This window comes from Triturus cristatus, chromosome 3_2 (genome assembly GCF_964204655.1).
Source record: "Triturus cristatus chromosome 3_2, aTriCri1.1, whole genome shotgun sequence".
NCBI lineage: Eukaryota > Metazoa > Chordata > Amphibia > Caudata > Salamandridae > Triturus > Triturus cristatus.
Window position 1 is genome coordinate 61,360,743 of NC_140584.1, and position 24,946 is coordinate 61,385,688.

Below are 24,946 nucleotides of genomic sequence, written 5' to 3' on the forward strand. Positions count from 1 at the left end.
TTCATTAAATTTTCGAGACATAAAAGAAAGTGACTTAAAAAGCAGAATAAAAACAGGATAAGATATTGAGAGCTGCAAGGCAGGCTACTACAATTTAAAAAAAAATCTCAGATGGTTAAACAAGTCACTCCAGCAGTAACGGATGTTGTATCTAGCACTGATCACCCATCGACGGACATTAGTAAATCCCAGCAAGGCTTAAGCGTCTCTTTCAAAATATAACCAGTGATCAAGCCTGTACAAACGCAGGCCTTGAAAAGTCAAAAGAACCCAAACTTACCCGGCGAGCAATACGAAGTGTGAAACTTAAGATAGTACTCAAGCAATGTTTATTAAACAAAGCCCCAGAAGTAAAAGTTCATCCATCAGGTTCTCAATCACTAAGGCAGCATTCCAGAGGTGAAACTTCTTCATTCCAACATTTGAATCATATGGCACCTGAAGCCACGTTAACGCTTCAACCACGCATAGGAAAAATTCACACCCAGACACATGGAACAGTAGGTCCCCTAGCTCAACCTGCTATGGACACCATAAACAATCCAAGATGCTTCAGCTCTGATAACAATCTGGCACCCTGAGTATACATCTTTTTAGGCAGCAGTGACCTACTGAATTGTGGTAAAATCTCTAAACTTCTGACTTCGCATCAAAATCTCTGCCATTTAATGCCAGCAACATCACTCTATACAATTAATTTCCTCAAACATATTGTCACTCAAGGAAGCAACTGTAGTAACTTGATCATCCCTATCAGCAGTCAACACAATCTGGGAACACCAGAAAATTCTAGAAGACTGGGTACTATTGAGCACTCTTCCATAAAATGCTCGATATTCAACAGTGTAAATAAAGAAGGAACTCAGCCCTGACCTCAGTCAGGCGTCGTAAAGCTCAGACAAAAGTTACAGGTCTCAGTTCTTAATAAATGCAATTGGCCTTCTTCAATCAACAGCTTTTTTTAGAGCGCAGCTTTTATCCATTTCTTGCCATAACCAGGCTGGTAGACATTGCAAGCTCACCTTGTCTCCTAGAATTTGGCAGGGTTAGAAAAACTCCACATGGACTCAGATGCTATGTCTTTCTTAACCTTGCATGACATTATATGTATTCGGCAATCCTAGCGAGATAGCATAACCCCCCTCTAAGGTTATTATGTGTTTTTCTCTCCAGCCACCAGATCCCATCTCAAAAGACATACAAAGGGGGTTCTTTCCATCTATTTAACAACTTTTTGGGATTTTGCAGTCACAGAGTATCCCACCGGCCACAAAGATTTCTTATGCATTGAGATAAAAAAATTGGGAACACAATCTGTTGTCTGGCCCAGGTATTTCTGTTAAATGTGTACCTACACCCAGCAACATTAGGCAAAAATCTAAAGGTAAATGAGCTAGTGCAATTCATTTCTATTGCTAAGCAGAAGCATCCTAATGCTCACTTCTCTTGACTTAAGCCACCTACAAAATCCTTTTCATAACATTGCAGAAAGAACAACTGATTCTTGATGACTTATCCCATCACAAGTCACCAGGCCTCAAAGATCAGACTCCATAGGATGCACTGTCCTGGAGGGCATGTCTATGCACGTTTAGAATGGCCGCTTTCTGGTTGTTTAACCGCTGAGCCCACAGTCCTAGATTATACATTTAGCTCAATTCTGTTCTTTAGTGCCATAATCTCGTTTTCCATTATTCCACACTGTGAAAGTGATCATATGCCACGATTGTATGGCATATACTTTCGCAAGTAAAACTGTGGATTTGTTGGACAACATAAATGTTGGAAATGTGCGCGGCCGATTATGGACACACCTCAGGATGTTGGCCTATAGTCCTGCTAGCTCACAGTGCACAATCTGTACCCCTAACCAGACAAGGTAACAAATGGATTGTTACTATAATTCTAGTTGGTATATAAGAATACCTTCCACCAAACCCACTTCCTATTCAGTAAGCTTTAAAATTGTGTTGCGGGAACCAGAAGGGCAGGAGGAAACTTGCTATGACTAGGAGGTAATGAAGTTACCAGTAAGTAACAGGCTTATTACCTCAATGTCTAGACCTCCTTGTGATAGTCCTTACATATGAGGATGTACCAAAGCCAAAAAGGAGACAGACAAAATGTATACTGCTCGAAAAAGATATAGTCATACTCCGCAATTACGTCATTACTGACTTTAGTACAAAAGCTTCAAAATTAACATTATCATCTAGAGACAGCCTCAACCTGTAGTGAGTGAGGAAACTATTTGGAATTGCCCAGGTGGCTGCTCTACATATCTCTTCCAGAGATACTCCTCTCACTTCTGCCCAAGACATAGACATGGTTTTAGTTAAGTTTGCTAACACATTATCTGTGAAAAATTCACCCAAAGTATTTTAGGCCTGGGAAATTGCTTGTTTGATACATCTACTAATGGTATACATTGAAGCTTTTTTAACTTGTTCGCTGAGCCATAGCAAAGCTCTTCTGATGTCTAGAGAGGAAGAATGTTGCCTTCTTCTTGAAATACTGGAATAATTATGTCCCTGAGATGAATGAAAACAAGATTGAACCTTAGATTTGAATTTGTGGTCTACATCCAAGGACCACTCTGTCAATTAAAAATTCAAGTATATGTATATGTAAGAAATTAAAAGTGAAGAAATGAAAAGAGATGTTAATACACCCAACCGTCTTGCCTCTAAGAAGGCATCTTAAGCATAAACCCATGAACCTGATCTCTTTCAAAGGGTTCTCTCTCTAATCCTTGTAAGACTCAAGAGAGATCCCATGAAGGATTGGGGTTAGAGACCTTTGATTTATTTAATCTAGAAGATGTTAGAAGTTTGTTTGCTAAGGGAACATTGTGAGGGATCCCCAGTAGCTTCCCTACAGGATTTTGTTTTACGGTTTATCAGGTTGTGATGGTAGAAGAAGATAATCCTTTGGAGAAACCATCTTGCAAGAAATCCAGAATTTTAAACTAATCTCCTGAAACATGAACTTATCCTGATTTGGAACACCAAGAAAAAACAAAATTCCCCCAAAGATTGACCAATGAATTTATAGTTAAATAATTTTTGGTAGATTGAATATTACAAACCAACTCTCTCTCGAACAGCCTATGCGGTGGATTGGATGTTACAAACCACCTCTCTCTCTCTCTCGAGCAGCCTACGCGATGCAGCCTAGCCCTCTCAATCTCCAGGCCATCGCTCTTAACTGACAAAACTGTTAAATTGTTAGCACTGGAGACCCAAAGGACTGAGATAAGAGGGGATAACAATACCTTCTTTGCCAAAACGGAGCAATTAAAATCACTATGACCTTCTCCTTCTGAATTCTCTGAAACTCCTTCAGCAGGAGGGGAATTTGGTGGAAGGCATATAATAGTCTCTGAGGCCCTCGTATTGAAAGGGCATAACCCCCCCCATGTATCTTTGCAATTGTCTCCATGCATAGAGAGGAAGAAGGACCTTTGTGGACGATGCAATGACATACACAGTTGGCAGATCTCACTGACTGAGTGTTTCTTGGCAGAGATTGAAATTCACAGAGGAAATTAAATTCCGACTGAGACTGTCTGCCTAGAAGTTCTCTTTCCTTGGAATGTACATGGCCTTGAGAGGTAGGAGATTTACCCCTGCCCAGTTAAAAATCTATTTGGTCAAATTGACGAAAGCTAGGGGCTTTATCCCCCCTTGCCTGTTTATATGGGACTTTGTGACCTGATTGTCTGTCCTTGCTAGCACAGTCTTGCTCAGCAGAACATTCTCGAATAAGTGGAGAGCTCGTTTGCTGGCTGCCAACTCTCTCCAATTTGAGGAATTCTGGAGTTTTGCATCTGACCAACTGGCCTGAACCTCCTGATTCCCCAATGTTGGACGCCAACCTCACTGACTCACATCTGTTGTTCGGAAGTGTGGAAGGGTTTCTTAACATCGGAGGTCTCTTCCGAACGTTTGTCGAAACCAACCACCACTGGAGGGCCCGAAATATATTCTGTGATACCAGAATCTGATAATGGTACTTTTTGAAAGATGGAGACCAATGGGCCAGGATATGAAATACAAAGGGTTTTAGGTGGTGACAGGTTCATGGAACAATCACAGTGCAAGAGACCAAGATGCCTTTAATCCTCAGCTAGTAGGGAGCTGAACCCGACTTGACCCGGAGAAGTTGTTTCAACTGAGATTAATAGATCAGTCTCTGAGGTTGTGGGAGAAACACCCTTGCTTATTCCACATTGAATAGAACCCGCTATTGATGTTGACGCATTTTCCTCGTAATCATCCCAGAGAGTTTTCTGCCTATTTAAAAAAGGCTGCACCAAAGCCAAATTTAGAGCCTCATCAATCATGGACAGAAGTTCAGAGGATTGCCTCCCTCTCCTCTGCAGTTCTTTATGTGAGTTACACAGGCTCCATATCTACAGAAGTTGGTGTGCTAGGTTCAGCAATTTCCTGTTTTTATTGATTGCTTAACAACCTCAATCTTTTCTAACACAACCAGGAAATGCTAAAGCAACCTCATGCATGCCTCCCGCCGGGTGCACCTATTATCAGGCACTGTTGTGGTGGTAGTACAAAGTTTAGTTGGCTAAGTCGGATCAGTACAACTTGCTGAAATATCAGGCGCCCCAGCTAAATAACATGGATTGGGAACACAAGGAAGACTGCTGCACTTTAGTCACAAGTCATTCTGTCTGGTGGACAGGAAACAAAAACAGGAAGTGGTTTGGGTTGGAGGTATCCTCTTACACCAGTTAGAATTGTTGCAGCAAGCAAATTTGGTAGTGTTCCTGGTTGGGGGTGGAGTGGCCTCCCGAGTAAGGACTATGAGGACTAGATGTGGGGTTAATAGCTGCATCTGTTCAGTGATTTTCTATGATGTGGTACACTTCATTTCATCTAGATTTCATGAGACTCTGGTTGTTTTATTTTGCTGCTCATGTGTTTTTTTTCCCTGCAGAGATGATGAAGACTGTTCAAGAAATTATTAAGGACGGTGCCTCCATCAATTTGTACATGTTCCACGGTGGCACAAACTTTGGTTTCATGAATGGTGCTCTGCATGACGCTGAATATCTGCCGGACGTCACAAGTTATGGCAAGTATTAGGTGTTAGAGCTGCCCGGTACCACTGAAGTCAATAATCATACCAGTGACAGTGAAGGTTTATATGGTAACTGAGCTGTTTATCGAACGTCAGTTATAGCTTGTGGTGTGTAAAGTTGCAAAGTTTTTCTTTTGAACATTTCCCTTAATTCTCATTTATTTAATAATTACTGTCTGCTTTTAGGAAAAAATAGACATCCAACATTCATCCAGTTTTAAAGTCTTGAGAAAAGCAGAGTTCTCAAGTTAACTCACCAGAAAACAACACATCTGGTTTCTATTCTAAATAGTACAGTTGAGGAAGTGAGGCCTGTTTGCATGTAAATACTACGCCAGGATGTACACTTAGAAAAAGCATAAAACTTCACAAACTGTGGGTAGACCGATAATCATGAATTATGCAAGACTCTGCTCCTGTAATAAAAACTAAGCACACTCTCACTTATATCCCACTAGCTAGAGCAGTATAGTTTTAGATTACTGACTGAAAATCTGATAAAACTAAAGAAGATATTCTAGGAGTGGGTTGTACAGAATGGCATGCTGTTGGGTAAGAGGAGCTCTCCGGTGTAGGTGGTGTGTCTTTGACAGTATTAAACTACTGGCTTCGCTTGCAAGCATAAGGAAAACATCCTTGGGTCATACAACACATAGGTGTACTGTCTCATCTTGTTATACTGCATAAGAGTATGTTCTTTGGGCAAAAGGTATCATAAGAGTACAGACTATTGTTGATAGACTACAAAAGAGGCCAGACTGTGGGTGATAGGTTGCATAAGAGCACAGATTTTGGGTGATTGACTGCAAACAGCACTGCCTTTGGGTTATTATCCAATAAAAAGCATTATTCGGTCATCTGACCATAAAACTACAGAATTCATAAGTACAGCCCTATAAAAATGTGGTTTAAAATCTTATAAAACCATCATTATACATAATAAAATCAGAAAAAGTACATTAACGAGGCAGACCATCTAAAAAGTTGAAAAGGGCTCACAACTAGTCAATTCGAGAACTTGATACGGAGAAGCACTAAAGTGTTCAAGGCTATGACACTTAGGGCCCGATTACGATCTTCCTATGAAAGCCCTCCGTATGACTCCGATACGGAGGGCTCTCCAAGCAAGACGTGCTCCGGGAGTCCGAACGAGCGAGTACGATGCTGCTGTATGCTTACAGACTTGGTTCGTTCGGACTCCCATTGAACTCCATGGGACGCCGTGTACAGACGCGTACACAGGCTCCCGTAGCAGAAAAGGGGTGGGTGGGGAAAAGCATACACCCTGTGGTGGACACCCCATGGTGCACATCACACTGTGCATGGCTGGATCGGGGTGACCCATGGGCACACCCCCGTGACAGATTCGGAGGGCCCTGGGTGAAGGGGGGCCTACTACGGCCCCCCGAAGTATGCTTCGGACAGCCGTTTCGTCTTTCTGAGACCGAGGCGAAGCGGCTGTCCGATTCGTGCATCGTACTTGCTCGGTCGGAATACAGCTCCATAGCGCAGCACGATTCGGCTATGAACATGTCGTACGGACACTTTCGGGTCCCGGAAACTATTCAGTCGGCGCGTATGCGATCTTCGCATCATACTTGGTCATTCGGACTTGTTTGCGATTCGGTCGTAAACAAGGGCTGCGCATCGGATCCAGGAAAGCCAAATTGGATTCGGAGGCATTCCGAACGACATGGGAATTGGGCCCTAAGATGGAGTACATGTAACTGTAATATAGTGCTTCTTCTGGTACAGTAGCGCATAAAAGTACTAGTTTGACAACACTCCATACAGATCAAGCTAACGCCCCACCCCCCCGGAAGGGTGTTACGAGGGTATGCCATTCTATTGACCTATTGAGGGAGGGGTCAAGGCTGGTCTCTTGGCCTTTCTTCTTATTGCCCACATATGCCCCAGAAACTTTGTAGTTGCGCACACGAATATCGAACTCGCGTCAGATTTTAGTATGCGCAGCGCTGCCCCATGGTTGCGGATTCCAAGCTGTTTACATACGGGGGTTAGCCATTTATTCCGGGGACCAGGGTATGTAGGACAACCAAAGAAAACATGATCAATTGATTCAGTTGGGGCAAGGCAACAAGGGCAGCCTGTGGTCGCGGCAGCGTTGCCTGTCGAGGAGCTTTTGAGTGTGTTCAAGGGTAGAGCATCGTGCCTAAATTGTGTACAGAGCTTTCTATCGGGAGGCACCTGGATAAGATAAAAATATCCTTCAAAGGAGCGCGTTGATTTGAAGTCCATAAATTCCTTGGTTAATCTACCCCGCCTGATGTCCCTAGTTTCATTCTGTGCTACTCACTGCCAATACAGTGTTTTGATTTGTTTCCCAGTGGGGAGTTTTAAGCTACTAGTACTACCCCCCCTGTACCCCGATGATGTTGAAGAGATTTCTGATGTTTCTAATCCAGCCTATTTTATTGGATGTATCTAAAGTGCAGGCTTCTTCTAGGGCTAGAGCGTACGGGGACAGTTCTGGGATGGTTACTATAGTCTGCCAGAATAGGTGCCGGCAGAGTTTTACTAAATCTTTAACAGGTTTAATTCCCATGTCCAGTTTAAGTGGGCAGAGTGGTGTACTTGTTCTCAGTTACTATCAAATCGCTCACTTTCTTGAAGCCCCACAGGTCGTCTCCATAGAGGGCGCTAATTACATCCTTGCTTTTATACATTTCAAAGGCGGGGCAACCGGTTTTGTGTAGGAGTGGCAGTGTTCCTTTCTTGGAGCCCTGTTACCTGTGGGAACTTGAGGTAGGCCTTGTTTAGATGGTGTTTCCAGACTATACCTTCGGACAATCTAGTACCAAGGCTATCAAAGCAACTTACCCTCTCGAGAGTGTTTCCACTCTGCACTTGAATCCCGTGGGCCTCCGACTTCCTAACCTTTGGTAGTATAGTGTAGCCCCAGCGATTCCCTAGGCCTAGGCCTATCCTGTGTTTGTGACAGTGGTTCTTATACCACTTACTTAGTATATGGTTTGCGTGGCCCCAGGGCCTAACTGTATTACTTACCGGTGTGACTTAATGTATGCTTAAATAAGACTGTGTTGTACTTACCTCGAATCTCATAAAGAGTGCTGAGGGTTTGACTAGAATAAATACATTCTATTTTTATATATATCTGTTGTGGTGTCCTTTCATTTGGTATTCAAGGGATTACATATGGTATAACAGCTGGCTTCACATGCCATTCAGAGTTTAGCCTAAGACTGCTCTTGTCCATGCTACCACTAGGATAGCTGGTCTATAAGGTTGACTTTACAACCAATCACCATAAGGGTTGTTTGGACTGATACAAGGTGTACACTAGAATTAGTGACATCATATATCAGGCCAACTTCTCACACCTAGGGTACATGGAGTCCATTTTACAGAGAGAGCAGACAGCCTGAGACCCTGAATGGCAGGATCTCAGGCCAACTAAGTCGAAAAACCAGCTAGACACTAGGCAAAAAGTTTGGGGGTAACCATAGTCAGATATTCACCTTCCTACAGTGTGATAGAGTATTTTTATGGCTTGTGCCCTAATTACATCACCATGGTATTCGCTGGAAATTCAAAAAAATCTGTAACTGAAGTCCTGGTTTATTTTTCAGACTATGATGCTCCACTGACTGAGGCTGGTGAATACACATCTAAGTTCCACAAACTGCGGGAGCTGTTCGGCGCCATGCATGGTAATGAGTGAATGATGACTAGTACTTTCACAACCACGTTATTCTTTGATCTTGTACTAACACCTGTTCTCATGAATCTTGATTTTGCAGAGGATCCCCTGCCCATCCCACCCAGTATAATGCCAAAGGTGTCATATGGCGCAGTGATTATGAAAGATTATGTATCATTGTGGGATGTTCTGCCTTACACTGGTGAGGTAGGTGACTAAACCAATATATCTAAAAGTTATACATAAAAAGTAGAACCAGGAGGCCCAATGTGTTCATGTGCCTGCTTTGAAGTGCCCTCCCCACTCCAGTCCTCAAGCACCTCAACTGCTTCAGATTTTCAGAATGGCCACTGGCTAGGTAAATGTTCCCATTTAAATGAATTTTATGTAAATATTATGTCATGTGGATATATTGATAATCTGACACAGCTCTATTGCTCAGTAACTGGAGTGGGACATCATATGATCCTAAGACTGCTTCATGTCCACTTAGCAAACATCATCCAAGCCGGGGGTTAAGTATTACATACAAAGCAGTCTTGTTTTGATGATTTTTTTATGTCTTTACTCTGCTACAAGGATTCAGCTGCAAGAATATGCATAACTTCCACCAGGCTTCTCAGTTCTGTGTATTTGTCTTGTATATCTGTGCTTTACTTAAACAATCATTCTCTCCAAACAGATTGGCTTAGAGTAGATTCTTCTGTATGCAGGTTACTGGGGGTGCTTTGTTTCCTTCAGATCCAAGCGCTCTACCTGCCCTACTTATAGAAGTTTATAATGCTCCTGGTTTTTAGACCTATCCCTGCCCCACACATTTCTCCACTTTGAATGAATGAAATGAATGAATGAATGAATGAATGAATGAATGAATGAAAAGACATTTGTAGAGCGCATGGCTACCCGGGAGTGTCCCAGTGCTATAGACTGATATGGAAAGGAAACGGACTAGGGAAACAGTAGAGTCTTTAGTTTACTTTGGTCGACTCCGTGTATAACATAAAGGTCTTATCTTTATTGAACACTCTCTGCTCATCACAACCCAGTGCTCTGACTAATCTGAAAGAAACACGTTAGTTAGATTCCTCACCTTAGAATAACCCCAGGCGTCAGGCTGGACCCGGAAAGATTTTTCGTCAGCAATACCCTTGCGCGTCGCTAGGCGTCGTCTGCGACTCTGCGTCCGTCGTCGGCGTCGTGATCGCTGGGATGACGTCGTCGGTGTACTTAGACGCCGCCCTCGCGCGCTGACGTCAGTTCTTCTTTTTTCCGCGCCAGTAAGTGCCGATCCAGGAAAAGCATACCCTTTTAGTCACTTTTTGAACTCTTTTGGTTCCATGTCCAGTCGACCTTGACTCTGGTGCCGATAGGGATGCCTGGCTTCAAGCCTTGTGACGCCTGTCACCGACTGATGTTGGTCACGGATCACCACTGTCGGTGCCTCTATTGCCTTGGGGCCGGCCACAATGCTGAGTCGTGCCTCGACTGCTGGGCCTTGACCTCGAAGGCAAGGCGGGAGCGGTCCCGCAAGCTGCTCGAGATCCGGCAGTCGGCTCCGCTCGTCAGGGTCGAATGCTTCGCATTCCGGTAATCGAAGCACAGCAAGAAGTCGAAGAGGCGTCATCACTCTTCTGGCTCCCCTCGCCGGTCGCGCGACTCGGCTGAGGGTTCGGGTGGCACCACCCGCGCGGCTCCGTCGGAGCCACGGGAGTTCCGTCCGACCCCATACCCTCCGGTCCCTGGGTCTGACGCGACTCCGGCAGAGATCAGAGACTTCCTCGTGGCCATGAGGAGCCTGGCTCCGCCGTCGACGCCTGCCGGCGTGCCTTCGGGCCCCGCAGGCTCGACTGGGAGGCCTAGCGAGCCGGCGGCTCCGGCCCCGTTGTCGACTCTGATCCCGACGACACAGATCCCCGCGGGATCCAGGCCTGGATCCCGTTCGACCTTACGACCCCTCCGCCTCCGCCGACCCCTCTGGTGCCGCCCCGGGCACCACCTTCGGACAACGCCGTTCCCCGGTTTAGTCCCGGTCTGGGTCCGGCGTAGGAGCGTCGCCGCCTGGCGCAGATTCCGACGCCGATGGGTGACAGGTTCATCTTCCGCCCGGCTCCAATCATTCCACCTGTATACCAGGAATCGGATGACGTGACGACTGGGAGGGGTCTGAGGACCCTCTGGCATGGCAGTGCCAGTTATCTCAGTGCTGGGCAGATGAACTGGGGGATGCCAGTGGTCTTGATACCTCCCCTGACACTGGCTTCATCTCTTCTCCGTCCGTGGCTTCGGAGGAAGGTGCTACATTTTCTGTGGTGCTGCGCAAGGCGGCCGAAGCCCTCGGGCTGGAGCTGCCTGCTGTGGCCGTGAGGACTAATCTTCTCACTGAAGTGCTTCAACCGTCAGCAAGCTCCTCGGAGCCTCTGCTGCAGTTCAATGAAGCACTGTCGGACGTTCTGAAGGGCACCTGGTCCAAGCCCTCCACAGTCCCTCCTGTGGACCGGAACGTGGCCCGGCACCACCGCCCTGCACCAGGCGACCCCAGTTTTCTGTTGTTGCACCCCACGCCCGAGAACCTGGTTATCGAGAGCCTGGTTATCCAGGCCTCTACTTCCCAGACCTCCTTCCCGTCCGCTCCCCCGGATCGAGAATCCAAAAGATTAGAACAGTTTGGGAAGAAACTGTTCTCCTCCCTTAGTTTGGGGTTGCGGTCTATCAACACCATGTGCCTTTTGGACCGTTACTCCCACTCCCTGTGGGATACGGTGGAGGACGTGCTGCCCCAGTGTCCGGAGGAGGCCCGGACAGGGCTCGCCCAGGCTCTTGCCGAGGGGCGGGATGCGGCACGGCATGCAATCTGATGTGGACTGGACACAACGGACTCGCTAGGCAGGGCAATGGCGACCACTGTGGCGATTCGTCGCCACGCCTGGCTGAGGTCCACGAGTTTTTCCGGGGATTTCCAGAGCACCCTCATGGACATGCCCTTCGATGGCAGTCGCCTTTTTGACGACAAAGCGGACAGTGTGCTGGAGCGCTTTAAGGGCTCCAGGGCTACGGCTAAGTCCTTGGGCCTCTCGGCCCCGCGCCTGCAAACTTCCGCTCTTCGTCCCTTTCGTGGCCAAGGAAGGGGCGCCCCCTCACGTCCGTCTAGCCACAGGCCTCAGAACCAGTCTCAATGCGTTCGCGAAGGTGGATTCCGCAGAGGCGGAGCAGGGGGACAACAAGCCGGTCCATCCACATCTACCCCGGCAGCATCCGCCTCAAAGCCCTCCTAGTCCGTGCTTTCAGGCCCATTCCACGCCAGTGGGAGGCAGAGTTTGCCATCATCTGCTCCACTGGCGTACCATCACATCGGACAGGTGGGTGCTGCAAATCGTCCGAAGGGGCTACTCCCTCCCACCGCATGTCGGGGGATCACTTGCAACTTCTGCAGGAGGAAGTTACGGTCCTCTTGGCCAAGGGGGCCATCGAGCGCGTTCCTTGTCCAGAAGTAGGTCGGGGTTGTTACTCCCACTACTTTCTGGTTCCCAAGAAGGGCAAAGGGAGCCTACGCCCTATCTTGGACCTCAGGAGCGTCAACGCCTTCCTCCGGAAGGAGAAGTTCAAGATGCTCACCTTAGCTCAGGTTCTGGCTGCACTAGACCGTGGAGACTGGATGGTAGCATTGGACTTGCAGGACGCTTATTTCCACATCCCTGTCCTGCCGGCCCACCAACGTTACCTGCGGTTCACGGTAGGCCACAAGCACTTTCAGTTTACCCAGCTCCCCTTCGGCCTCACCAGTGCCCCTCGGGTGTTCACGAAAGTGATGGCGGGGGTTGCAGCTCACCTGCGCAGATCAGGGGTTCCAGTCTTCCCCTATCTCGACGACTGGTTGTTGAAGGCGGGCTCGCCCCAGGCAGTCGTCTCCCACCTCCAGACTACGGCAGACCTCTTGCATTTGCTGGGGTTCTCAATCAATGTGGCGAAGTTGCATCTGAGTCCCTCCCAGAAGCTCCTCTTCATCGGAGCTGTTCTGGACTCGGCGCAGTTCCGGGTCTATCCTTCGGAACAGCGGGTCCGGGATATTCAGGCTCTCATTCCAATCCTTCGGCCTCTATCCCGGGTTTCGTTCAGGTTGGTGCTGCGGCTTCTGGGTCTGATGGTCTCCTGCATCCTGTTGGTGCATCATACCAGATGGCGGATCTGCAGTGGGACCTGAAGTTTCAGTGGGCCAAGCATCGGGGCAACCTGTCCGACCATGTCTTGATCTCGGAGGGCACTGCCAGACATTTGCAGTGGTGGCTCACGGACCGCGATTGGGTCAGTGGCAGATCCCCCTCCCTACCCCAACCGGAGCACGTAGTAGTGATGGATGCGTCCCTCCTGGGATGGGGGGGCCACATGGGAAAGGCGGAGATCAGAGGCCTCTGGTCTCCGGCGGAGTCCCGGCTCCATATCAACTTTCTGGAGCTGCGGGTGATCCGACTTGCACTGAAGGCATTCCTTCCCTCTGTCCGGGGAAGTGTATTGCAGGTGTTCACGGACAACACCACCGCCATGTGGTATTGCAACAAACAGGGCGGGGTGGGGTTGTGGACCCTTTGTCAGGAGGCTCTGTGCCTCTGGACATGGCTGGAACATCAGGGCATCACCCTGGTGGTTCAACATCTGGCGGGCTCTGAACGCCAGAGCAGACGAACTCAGCCGCCGGTGCATGATGGATCACGAATGGCGTTTGAACTCGGACGTGGTGCAAGGCCTCTTTCTGCAGTGGGGAGAGCCTTGGTTAGATCTATTCGCCACCGAAGAGAACGTGCAATGTCAGCAGTTCTGCGCGTTGGAATTTCCAAGGCGGCACTCGCTCGGAGACGTTTTTCATCGCAAGTGGAGTTGCGGTCTGTTGTATGCCTTTCCGCCTATACCACTTCTGCCCAGAGTGCTGAAGAAGATCAGTGTGAGAAGTTGGCCTTATATATGATGTCACTAGTTCTAGTGTACACCTTGTATCAGTCCAAACAACCCTTATGGTGATTGGTTGTAAAGTCAACCTTATAGACCAGCTATCCTAGTGGTAGCATGGACAAGAGCAGTGTTAGGCTATACTCTGTATGGCATGTGAAGCCAGCTGTTATACCATTTGCAACCCCTTGAATACCAAATGAAAGGACACCACAACCGATATATTATTAAAATAGAATGTATTTATTCTAGTCAAAATACCCTCAGCACTCTTTATGAGATTCGAGGTAAGTACAACACAGTCTTATGTAAGCATACATAAGTCACACAGGTAAGTAATACAGTTAGGCCCTAGGGGCCACGCAAACCATATACTAAGTAAGTGGTATAAGAACCACTGTCACGAACACAGGTTAGGCCTAGGCCTAGGGAATCACTGGGGCTACACTATCCTATCAGTTGCTAGGCAGTGGGAGGCCCACGGGATTCAGGTGCAGAGTGGAAGCACTCACACGTAATGCGTTAAAGTCTGTAGAAATAGTAGTATTTAGAAATTAAGAGTTTTAGGACACTTCGGAAGGAACTAGGAGTTAGAGACTTGGAAACTAGACACTTGGATAGTCAATACCCTGGTGAGCACCGGAGTACTCAAGTTACCTAGCCCACGGGCTGCGGGTGCATAGGTGTGAACTTGCGTCGGGTTTCGTCGTCGACTCCTATGGATGCCTGAAGAAAGTTGCTGACAGGCAGTCAGTGAAGAGTGTCCGGTGGATTCCAAGGATGGAATCAGGAAGGAGGATACCTGCAAGCAGAGGGGACAGGGTCTAGGTCACCAGCCAGGAACCGGGAAGGAACCAGGCGATGTCATGAAGATGCAGGTGAAGAGGTGAAGCTTGTCGCAGCAGCCACTGGTACCAGGAGGCGTCGAGGACGACCAGAACCAGGAGTCGAGCTGTCCCACGAGGGCTCTTGCTGTCGGCGGCGTCGATGTCGAGTTGGGACACAACAAGCCTTGGCAAGCACAACCCACGCAGAATGAAGGATTTGCTTCTGTTGCAGACCAGGAAGGCCTGAGGTGCTTCTCTTTCACAGGGAAGCAAGGGCCAGTCTGGAGGAGCCAAACCAGCGGTGGAAAGTTCGAGGTTCGTCGTCACAAAGGCTACTAGCCAACGGGCAAGTAACCGGACAGACGCGCCGAGCAGGAAAATGCAGAAGGGCCCCACGCAGAACTCGTGGAGTGTGGAGGGCTGATCTTCGGTGCAGATGGTGCTCGGGGTTGGGGCTTCTCAATCCCCAGAGCACAACTTCGAGGATGCCTCAGAAGCTGCGCTGGAAGCAAGTCGCCAATTTTCCCAGGTAGCCGGTCCCACGTCCCACGTATCTCGTCCCCTCCACGGATCTCAGCTTTGCTGTGGATGTGGATCAGGGTCTGAGTAGTCTGGAAGTCAAGGCGCTGGTCGGGCTCTGCAGTCGGTTCCTCCTAGAACGTTGAGCAAAGCAAACGTCAGGTCGCTTGATGGTGCCTGTTTGCACAGGGTGGCCACAAGGGAGATTCTTCAGTCTTCTTCCGTAGTCGAATGTCGAAGGTCCAGAGTTTCTGTTCAAGTTCAGTTTATCAGGATAATCCAAAGTCCTAGGGACTCAGCTCCCACTCTTATACTAATCTGGGGGGCTGGGTTACCTGCTAGGTCCCTCCTATGGGTGGGACCAGGGAGGGGGGTGGTTACACCCCCTTCCCTTTGTCCAGTTTCGCGCCAGGATTGGGGCTGGAGTGCCCCAGCACCGGTTTGAACTGGACTATGCATGGGACACCTTGTGTGCCCCAGGCAGTGTCTCGTTTCATTCATCCCTCCCTGCCCCAATACACTAAGGCCTGTCTAGGGTGGTGCTAGCTCCTCCCAAGGCAGGAAACCTATTGTCCAAGCCTCCCTCGCTGGTAGGTCTCCGAGCAGCAGGAGGTCAGACTCGTGTCTGTGGCAGCAGCGTCCATTTTGTGACGCTGGGGCTCTGGTTAACTTTAACCGGGTAGTAGGTCTTCAACATGTCTTCTCCCTCTAGACGGGAGGAATACTATCCTCACCGCCAGAAATGGTGTGGGGGTAGTATTCCAAAGTGTTAGACACCTTACACAACATGTTTTGATAAAGCCAAACCATAGTTACCATAACCGCGAGGATTATAAGGCACTTTAAGAGTATATGGTAGGCGATATCATAGAACAGCTATAAGGACATGGTTCCGAAAGCTGCAGACAGACTCAGCTCATGCTAGAGCACCATCTCACATGTTACCAAGCACTCTGCCTTCAGGATTGTTAAGGCCTGCCATAGGAGTGACCGATAGGTTACCCATGTGTCTATATATAAGGTAGGTATAGGAATACTACACCTAAGCAAGGGGTGGTTACACGACCTTGCCCCAGCTGAGTGATCAGCCAGTTGTGTCATAATGGAAGGCCAGCCAGGGGTGGCATAATACATGCTGCAGCCCCTGGTAGGCCTAGGGTACACCTATGCCCTGGGTACCTAAGGTACACTGTACAGGGTCCAAAAAGGTGATCCTTACCAATTGGATTATGCACCTAAAGTGCATAGTGAATTTAGAGAGAGAACAGCTGGGCTGTGGGTCTGATTAGCAGGCCCACAGCCACATCTAAGTCGAAAACCAGTGAAGCAAAAGCAAAAAGTGGGGGTGAACATAGAAAGCAGACCCTACTCTCCTACAATCAGGCGCGACCGGGCCCAAGTCATCCTTGTGGCTCCGGATTGGGCATGAAGATACTGGTATCCCGAGCTACTCAGTCTATCGATCGATCCCCCGATCCGACTGCATCTTCAGGAGGACCTTCTGTCGCAGCAGCAGGGAACGGTCCTCCACCCGAACCTGTCCAGACCCACCTCCATGCGTGGAGATTGAGCGCCGGCAGTTGATGCCATTTGACTTGCCTCCTGAAGTCTGTAATGTTATTCTGACAGCCAGGCGTCCCTCCACAAAATCAGTGTACGCCTGCAGGTGGAACTAATTTGTGGCATGGTGCACAGCAAAGGCTGTGGATCCCCTCTCTGCCCCTCTTTCTGAGGTTCTCCTCTTTCTTCTTTCCCTGGCCCAGCAGGGCTCTGCTCTGGGCACCCTCAAGGGATACCTTTTGGCTATTCCTGATCAGCATTCTCTTTTTAAATCCCCTGTTGTTTCCCAATTTTTTAAGGGCATTAACCACATGTTCCCTCCTGTCCCTTTCGTAATGCCTCAGTGGGATTTAAATCTAGTATTGACCTATCTGATGTGCGCTCCTTTTGAGCCTCTTCATAATTGTCCCCTTCATCTGCTGATGCTCAAGACTGCTTTCCTGGTTGCCATCACCTCTGCTAGGAGGGTGAGTGAGCTCCAGGCTCTCTCTTCTAAGCCTCCTTTCCTTTCTGTCCATCTGGACAAAGTTGTTCTAAGGATTCGTCCTTCCTTTCTCCCTAAGGTGGTAACTGCCTTTCACATCGGCCAGCCTGTTACACTGCCCACCTTCTTTCCGCCTCCGCATCCCTCGAAAGAGGAAGTGAGGCTCCACCGTCTGGACCCAAAACGGGCGCTGTCGTTCTCTCTGGACCGCACCAAACAGTTCCGGGTGGACGACCAACTCTTTATTGGCTATGTGGGCGCTAAGAAGGGGCGGGTAGTACACAAGAGGACCATCTCTCGGTGGATCGTTTTGTGTATCAAGGCCTGTTATTCCTTAGCTAAAAAGGAACCTCCTGTAGGGCTGAGGGCCCATTCCACTCGGGCCACAGCGGCGACCACTGCCCTGGGCCGGGGAGTCCCCTTGCAGGACATTTGTCAGGCAGCAACGTGGGCCTCGCTGCACACGTTTGCCAAACACTATTGCCTGGACAGCCAAGTCCGGAGAGACAACTTCTTTGGCCGTTCTGTTCTCCAGGACTTTCTGGTGTGATTTTGGTTCGCAGACCCACCACCGGGGTTGGTATTGCTGGGGTATCTATTCTAAGGTGAGGGATCTAACTAACGTGTTTCTTTCAGATGAACAAGTTACTTACCTTCGGTAACAATATATCTGTAAGAAACATTAGTTAGTTAGATTCCTCACCGCCCCACCCATCCTCCCCGTTCTGCGAACCGATATCTAGGGTTGAGGTCATCCCTTTCAGGGCCCTAGAATTTTTGGCAGCAGTGTCGGTCTCTTGCATGGCTCTGCGTTCCTGGCGCGGAAAGCTATGTACAAGAACTGACGTCAGCACGCGAGGGCGGCGTCTAAGTACTCCGACAACGTCATCCCGGCGATCACGAAGCCGACGATGGATGTATGTCGTTACAACGCACACTTTTACAATGCATGCACTTACAACGCATTTTTTACAACGCAACATCCATTACAACGCATTCCATTACATAGCATGACACTACAACGCATTTTTAAAAACTACCTGTACAACGCACTCCATTACATCGCATACTACCTTTACAACGCATACCATTACAACGCATAATATTAAATTGCATTTAAGGTAAGTATTAGATAGTATAGGTGTAAAAATTACTTTTCTAACTCCAGGGGGTGCAACAGTAAGGTAAGTGTTGGATAGTATAGGGGTAAAAATTACTATTCTAACTCCAGGGGGTGCAACAGTAGGGAAAGTGTTGGATAGTATAGGGGTAAAAATTACTATTCTAACTCCAGGGGGTGCAACAGTAGGGTAAGTGTTGGATAGTATAGGGGTAAAAATTACTATTCTAACTCCAGGGGGTGCAACAGTAGGGTAAGTGTTGGATAGTATAGGAGTAAAAATTGCTATTCTAACTCCAGGGGGTGCAACAGTAGGGTAAGTGTTGGATAGTATAGGGGTAAAAATTACTATTCTAACTCCAGGGGGTGCAACAGTAGGGTAAGTGTTGGATAGTATAGGGGTAAAAATTACTATTCTAACTCCAGGGGGTGCAACAGTAGGGAAAGTGTTGGATAGTATAGGGGTAAAAATTACTATTCTAACTCCAGGGGGTGCAACAGTAGGGTAAGTGTTGGATAGTATAGGGGTAAAAATTACTATTCTAACTCCAGGGGGTGCAACAGTAGGGTAAGTGTTGGATAGTATAGGGGTAGAAATTGCTATTCTAACTCCAGGGGGTGCAACAGTAGGGTAAGTGTTGGATAGTATAGGGGTAAAAATTACTATTCTAACTCCAGGGGGTGCAACAGTAGGTTAAGTGTTGGATAGTATAGGGGTAAAAATTACTATTCTAACTCCAGGGGGTGCAACAGTAGGGTAAGTGTTGGATAGTATAGGGGTAAAAATTACTATTCAAACTCCAGGGGGTGCAACAGTAGGGTAAGTGTTGGATAGTGTAGTGTAATATTATGCGTTGTAATGGTATGCGTTGTAAAGGTAGTATGCGATGTAATGGAATGCGTTGTAAAGGTAGTTTTTAAAAATGCGTTGTAGTGTCATGCTATGTAATGGTATGCGTTGTAATGGATGTTGCGTTGTAAAAAATGCGTTGTAAGTGTAGTGCGTTGTAAAAGTTGCGTTGTAAATGTTGTTCCCCCCGACGATGGACGCGGATCCGCAGACGACGCCTAGCGACGCGCAAGGGTATTGCGGACGAAAAATCTTTCCGGATCCAGCCTGACGCCTGGGGATATTTCTAAGGCGAGGAATCTAACTAACTAACTAATGTTTCCTACAGATATATCGTTACCATAGGTAAGTAACTTGTTCATCATGCCTATTTCCTTTAACGCTTGCTTGTCACCATAACCAACCCAAGCCTCCTGTATTCAGCGCAAACTTTATCACTAGGCAACCATCATGCATACAGCTAGTAAAGCAAATTACACTCTCTCCTCAGAAGGCTTAAATACGATTATCACATTATAAATATTGCCATGGCTTGTGAGAGGAGAAAGCAACATCAAAACCCTTACCTAATGTGGTAATCTGTGACATTACATGTAACACAATACCTTTCTGCTGGCTTTGATAAAGAGTAATAACAATACAGTTGTAAAGACATATTGCATTAAATATATACTTTTCATAATACATATGCCAGACCTACTGCCAGCATCATAATTTTTCATAATAAACAAATCAAGTGATCATTGACATGCCACCATAAGCAACTGTCTGATTGAGTATAAGCTTTCTCACAAGGCAAAAAGTGCAATACAAATTCAGTGGAAGTACACATCTTCTTCTCAATTGTATGCTGTACTCAAGGAAACCAAAATGTTAAACTGACATTTTTATAATGCTATTGTATGGATCACAGGTCACTGCCCTCAGCGATCCCCCTTCGAGCGCTACTGGGATATGTGAAAGATGTCTCACCTCTAAGGAAATACCTCTTTTTGTTTGGTCACCCACAAGTTTGGGCCTGATGCTGCTGGTGTTTCGACTCTGAAAGTGAACTGTAGCCAGTTTATCAGACCTCAAATTGGCGAATTGGCTCAAATCCACTTGGCTAAACTAACTTACCTGATAGTCACTAGTAAATGGTACCCAGAACATGCAAGTTAGGGGGTCCCACCAGAGATTGCAGCACTGGTTGTGCCAACCTAGGTGTGACACAATGAAAATGAGACTCTCTGCCTGCCATTAGCAGGCTGGAAGAGCAGTTTAATAAACTGCTAGCCTGACTTTGCCATTTAAAGCAATGGCAAAGCCAGACTTCCTTTTGGTGTATATACCTCACAGGCAGAACATGTAACTTTGCATGTCCTGATAGTAAAAATGTGAAACTGTAGTTTTTACTGTGGAATGCTAGGTCACCCAATTGGCTAGTACAGAGTTACATGCTGACCACTCAGCTGTGCTAACTCCATAATGGTGCAACCAAAGTGATTCAACCAAGGTATCAAACAATTTGTTATTTACGTTATTAACGTTATTTAATATCTACGTGGCCCCCCTCGCCTCTCTTCTAAGATCTCTTGGGTTCATCCCCATGTCCTATGCAGATGATACCCAATTGATCTTCCCTTTTGACAAATCCTCTCCGACAGCTCAATCCACCTTCTCTCTGGGTATGCTAGCTATTTCGAAGTGGATGAGCGGTAACTATCTTCAGCTGAATGCCACCAAAACAGAGATTATTCTCTATGGAGATGCCATCACTATGTGGTCTCCCTCCTGGTGGCCAACTGATTTGGGCCCAGCTCCCCAACCCAAATTAACAGTAAAGAACCTCGGTGTTCGTTTTGATCAGGCCATGACTATGACTGATCATGTATCTCATACAGTCAGTGCTTGCTTTTACACTCTGAGCCTCTTGAGGAAAGCCCTTCCTTTCCTCCCGGATTCTTTTCGCAAGACACTTGTCCAAGCTCTTGTGTTGAATAAAATGGACTACTGCAATGCTCTTTTGGTCGCAACTAATTAATCTGCCCTCAGTCGCTTGCAGGTGGTGCAAAACACCGCTGCACGACTGGTTACCAACGCTCCGTTCAGATCAGCCTCTCTTCCGCTGCTCCTTCGCTTGCATTGGTTGCCGGTGAGGAAACGTGTCTTGTTTAAGCTCTGTTGCTTGACACATAAAGCTTTGTGGGGCCCCGGACCGATATATCTTGCTGAAAGGCTCCACCGATATACCCCTAACCGTGAACTGAGATCATGCTCCAAATCTCTGCTACTTATTCCCAGGATAAAGAAAGCACGGATGGGAGGTAGATCTTTTTCCTATCAAGCCCCGCTGGTTTGGAATCAGCTCCCCCTCGTGCTCAGACAATGCTCTAACTACCTCAGGTTTAGGAAGATTCTGAAAACCACCATGTTTACGGAGTGACATCTCTTTTATATTCTCGCACAGTTCTGCCAGCGCTGAGAGACCCCTACGGGGGTGATTCACGCGCTCTACAAACTATTTAACATAACATATTAGGCCCAACTTGATTCTCAGGTCGAAATGTAATAAGTTGCAGTGTGCAACTTTAGCACGTTGCCACTTTGTTGGCTTTAGTCACCTGTTCCCATAACGGTTGCATGCGGGGTCCTGTGGCCGAGACAGCGTTCTTCGCTCCTGGGGATACATGCTACGACTCCCAGCAAATGATACAATAGGGGCTTTCTCTGGAAGAAGTGTCACCTCCCTCCTGCAGGGAGTCTCATGGGTGTTTTCCCAAAAGGCGAGCTTCAGAGGAGAAGCTTCCTTTGAAGGGCAAATGGATAACACTTGGGAGAGGGGCATTGTTCAGGCAGACAGGCTGGCACTAGGGACAGTGAGAGGGGAAACCAATTGCCAAACCAATCTATGCATGCAGCCCCCTTGGGTTAGGCTAGGGAGCTCCACAGGCCAGGAGAAGGTTCCAGCCATATTGGATGTGGGCAAAATGGTGCATCCTAGGATGCCCAAATGCCACATTTCCCAGTTTTTCTCAGTTTTTCAAGTGGTCATCAGGTGGGAGGGAACCTGGTAGACTTTTGGCTGCCAACAGCATCCTACCCTAAGGGCATTTTCTGAGCATAAGTAGGGCACTCGTGGCGCTCTGAACTCAGATATCTACTGGACTGGAAGACGGACTGAAGAAGGACTGCCTTGCTGCACCCTGGAACCAGCAAAGGGTGTACTGTTGTGGACTGCATCTGCTGCACCTGGTGACTAGCAAAGGTGAGGGACAATGCCAGCTCTGTCCTGCTCAAGGGAAGCAGTCTCTAGAGCTCAGTCAAGCATAGGGAACTCCAAGGAACAGCTGACTGGCTTCCTGTTTGCAGCACAGGAATACAACAGCAAAAAAAAGCCTGCTGGGTCAAGTTGGTAACCCAAAGTCTTCAAGCTGCAACCACTGCCTCCGTGCAGCACCAAGGACTAAGATCTGACGCATAGTATTGCACTCGAGTTCGCTGAGTCCAGGAGTGCTGTCGGAGAGTTGCTGGAACCCTCAGAAGGCAAGTTATCAACCCTGGAAGGATTGGCCTGTGACCGCGACAGTGGGTTGTTGTGGTGCTTGTTCCTTTGTGTATGCCTTGCTGCTTAGAGCCACAGCTACCCATGGTTGACCTGAAGGTTTGACAAATGAAACCTAAGGGTTTTAAATGGGTTGTGAGTGTATTACACGGTGTTGGGGGGTAGGGGGGTCACACAACCGTACAATACACCCCTTTTTCTCACACTGCCTGAGACTCTTCAACTAACTGCTGTGCTTTTCCTCTTGGCTAAACACGGAGTGGCTATACATTAGGGCAGACACCTGCCCCCTCATCTTAAGTGCTTGTTGCAGGCTGCAGCATGTTGCCAGGAGCAATGTGAGACCTATTGGAGTTGCTGCCGAAATGCTTAAAACCTGAGGACTTCTGGGCCCCCCTCATCACTTATCTGGCACTACAGATTGGGGATAGGGCCAGCGAGGAGCCCTTTAGTCCTACTGGACACATTTAACCTACTTTATCACCTTCTCCTCAGACACCTCATGACCTGGAGTTAGCCTGCTGTGCAGGAATTTTATTCTTTACATAGTGGATGTGCCGCCTCCTGCTTTACTCGGTGCTTAAATGTCAACTATGCCTTTCAATATACAGTCATTTGTATTGTCATTTAACCTGTCAGGTTGTATTCTTGTTATTTGCACACTTTGTAAGCTTGTTCCCCATTCCTTTCTTGTTTTATTACTTTACACTGTAAAAATTGAATAAAAAGTAAAAAAAAGGAGACCGATGTGTGCAGAGCCCACCTTTATTAGTACTTCTGAAAGCTTTGTTCCTGTTGATCATATAAGGTCTGACAACAGCTACAGAATGAAGTCAGACCTAAAAACAATCATGTCACTTGTAGTGGCCATGCGTCTGCTGCAGCAGGTGACGTGACAAGTTATTGCTAGAATTCTTTTAGCATTATACTCCAAAACAATAGTATGTCCCTGGAAAAGTTGTGTCACTTGTGGTCGATTTACCTTCTGTATCAGGTAATGTAGCATGTTTTTGCTGACTCTCTTCATGTACATATACTCCTATTTGCTAGTCATGCTTCTGAGGCTACCAAATTAATGCATAGCATCCATCCTTGAAGGGATTTTCACATTTTGAAGACAATTGTAACTTTGCCTGATTTAAATTTGGTCAGGTAATTTCCAAAACATGCACCCACGAGTGTACATATCAGGCGGAGTTTTCTTGTCTTCAGTCTTTTTTTTACTCCCTTCCAATACTCTCGGGTGATATCTTATGATTTGACGTTGTAGGAAGGTAGCCAGAAACATGGGTCCAGAAATACAAGCACTGGCTGTGCCAATACTGTTAGCATACATTTTTCAAAAACACTATGAATTACATCTAGCAGAAATCAATGCAAGAACTTATGCATACTTGCTGGCTGTGTTTACCTACCCCCTTAACAATGTTATGTTACCCAATTTTATAAAGCGTGTGGCTACCCAACATGGGCTTCCCAGTGCTAACAGAAATAGTAATGGCAAAGTAGTACAGTGGCTAGATGAGCAGGTGGATCTTCAATTGCTTTCTGATAGCAGAATGCAATGCAATAACTGATGCTGACTTGCTGGCAGTGTTTACCCACCCCCTTAACTATCCAATGATGTTTGATTTTCTTTCTTTATTGCTATACTCAATATAACAATTTGATATAAAAAGACACTAGAGCCTAGTTTTCCTGTTCCTACCATATTTTACTTAAAGATGTTACTTAAAGATGCTCAATCACTTAGCTCTAAAGATCCAGTCCATTTTGGACTCTTGGTTGTCACTGACTTTCCTTGACAGTCATCAGTGCTTAGGCAGTATTGATCTCTAAGATTCTTGTTTGCTTGTTTCTCTTACAGCCATATACATCTGAGGAACCCATAAACATGGAGAACCTACCAGTGAATAAGGACAATGGGCAGTCCTATGGATACACACTGTATGAAACTGTGATCTACGGAGGAGGACGATTCAGCTCTGAGGGCAACGTCAGAGACAGAGCACGGGTAAATGGTCATTGTAGCGCGAAGCAGGGAAACACCTCTGTGCCGTGATGCTCTTGTTAACTTGTTGGATGAAAGTAGGTTAGGTATTGACACCGGATCCCCACATCTGGTTAGGTTTGGGAGTATTGGCTATTTATATTCAGGTCTTTTTGGGCAGAATCAGCCAGATGTTCTGTTGTTTACATTGAGAAAATTGTGGTATTTTGCGTATACAGTTAGGAAGAATTGTTGTTGCTTTCATAGCTAGCCTGGTATGTTGGCTAGCTAGGCTTTTTCTTAAATAGGTAGGCCAAATATTATATAGGGGT

The 24,946-nt window shown here is 47.2% G+C and overlaps 1 protein-coding gene across 2 annotated transcripts in view; it reads left to right on the top strand.

Annotated features, from left to right (window-relative positions):
* Positions 1-24,946, top strand: part of GLB1L2 (galactosidase beta 1 like 2) — a 1,021,913-nt gene that overhangs the window by 582,628 nt on the left and 414,339 nt on the right. For both annotated transcript variants that reach the window (XM_085647243.1, XM_085647244.1), the window contains exons 10-13: positions 4,957-5,094; positions 8,712-8,792; positions 8,883-8,989; positions 24,492-24,638. In XM_085647243.1, the coding sequence (XP_085503369.1) occupies positions 4,957-5,094; positions 8,712-8,792; positions 8,883-8,989; positions 24,492-24,638 (473 nt within the window). The remainder of the gene's footprint in view (positions 1-4,956; positions 5,095-8,711; positions 8,793-8,882; positions 8,990-24,491; positions 24,639-24,946) is intronic.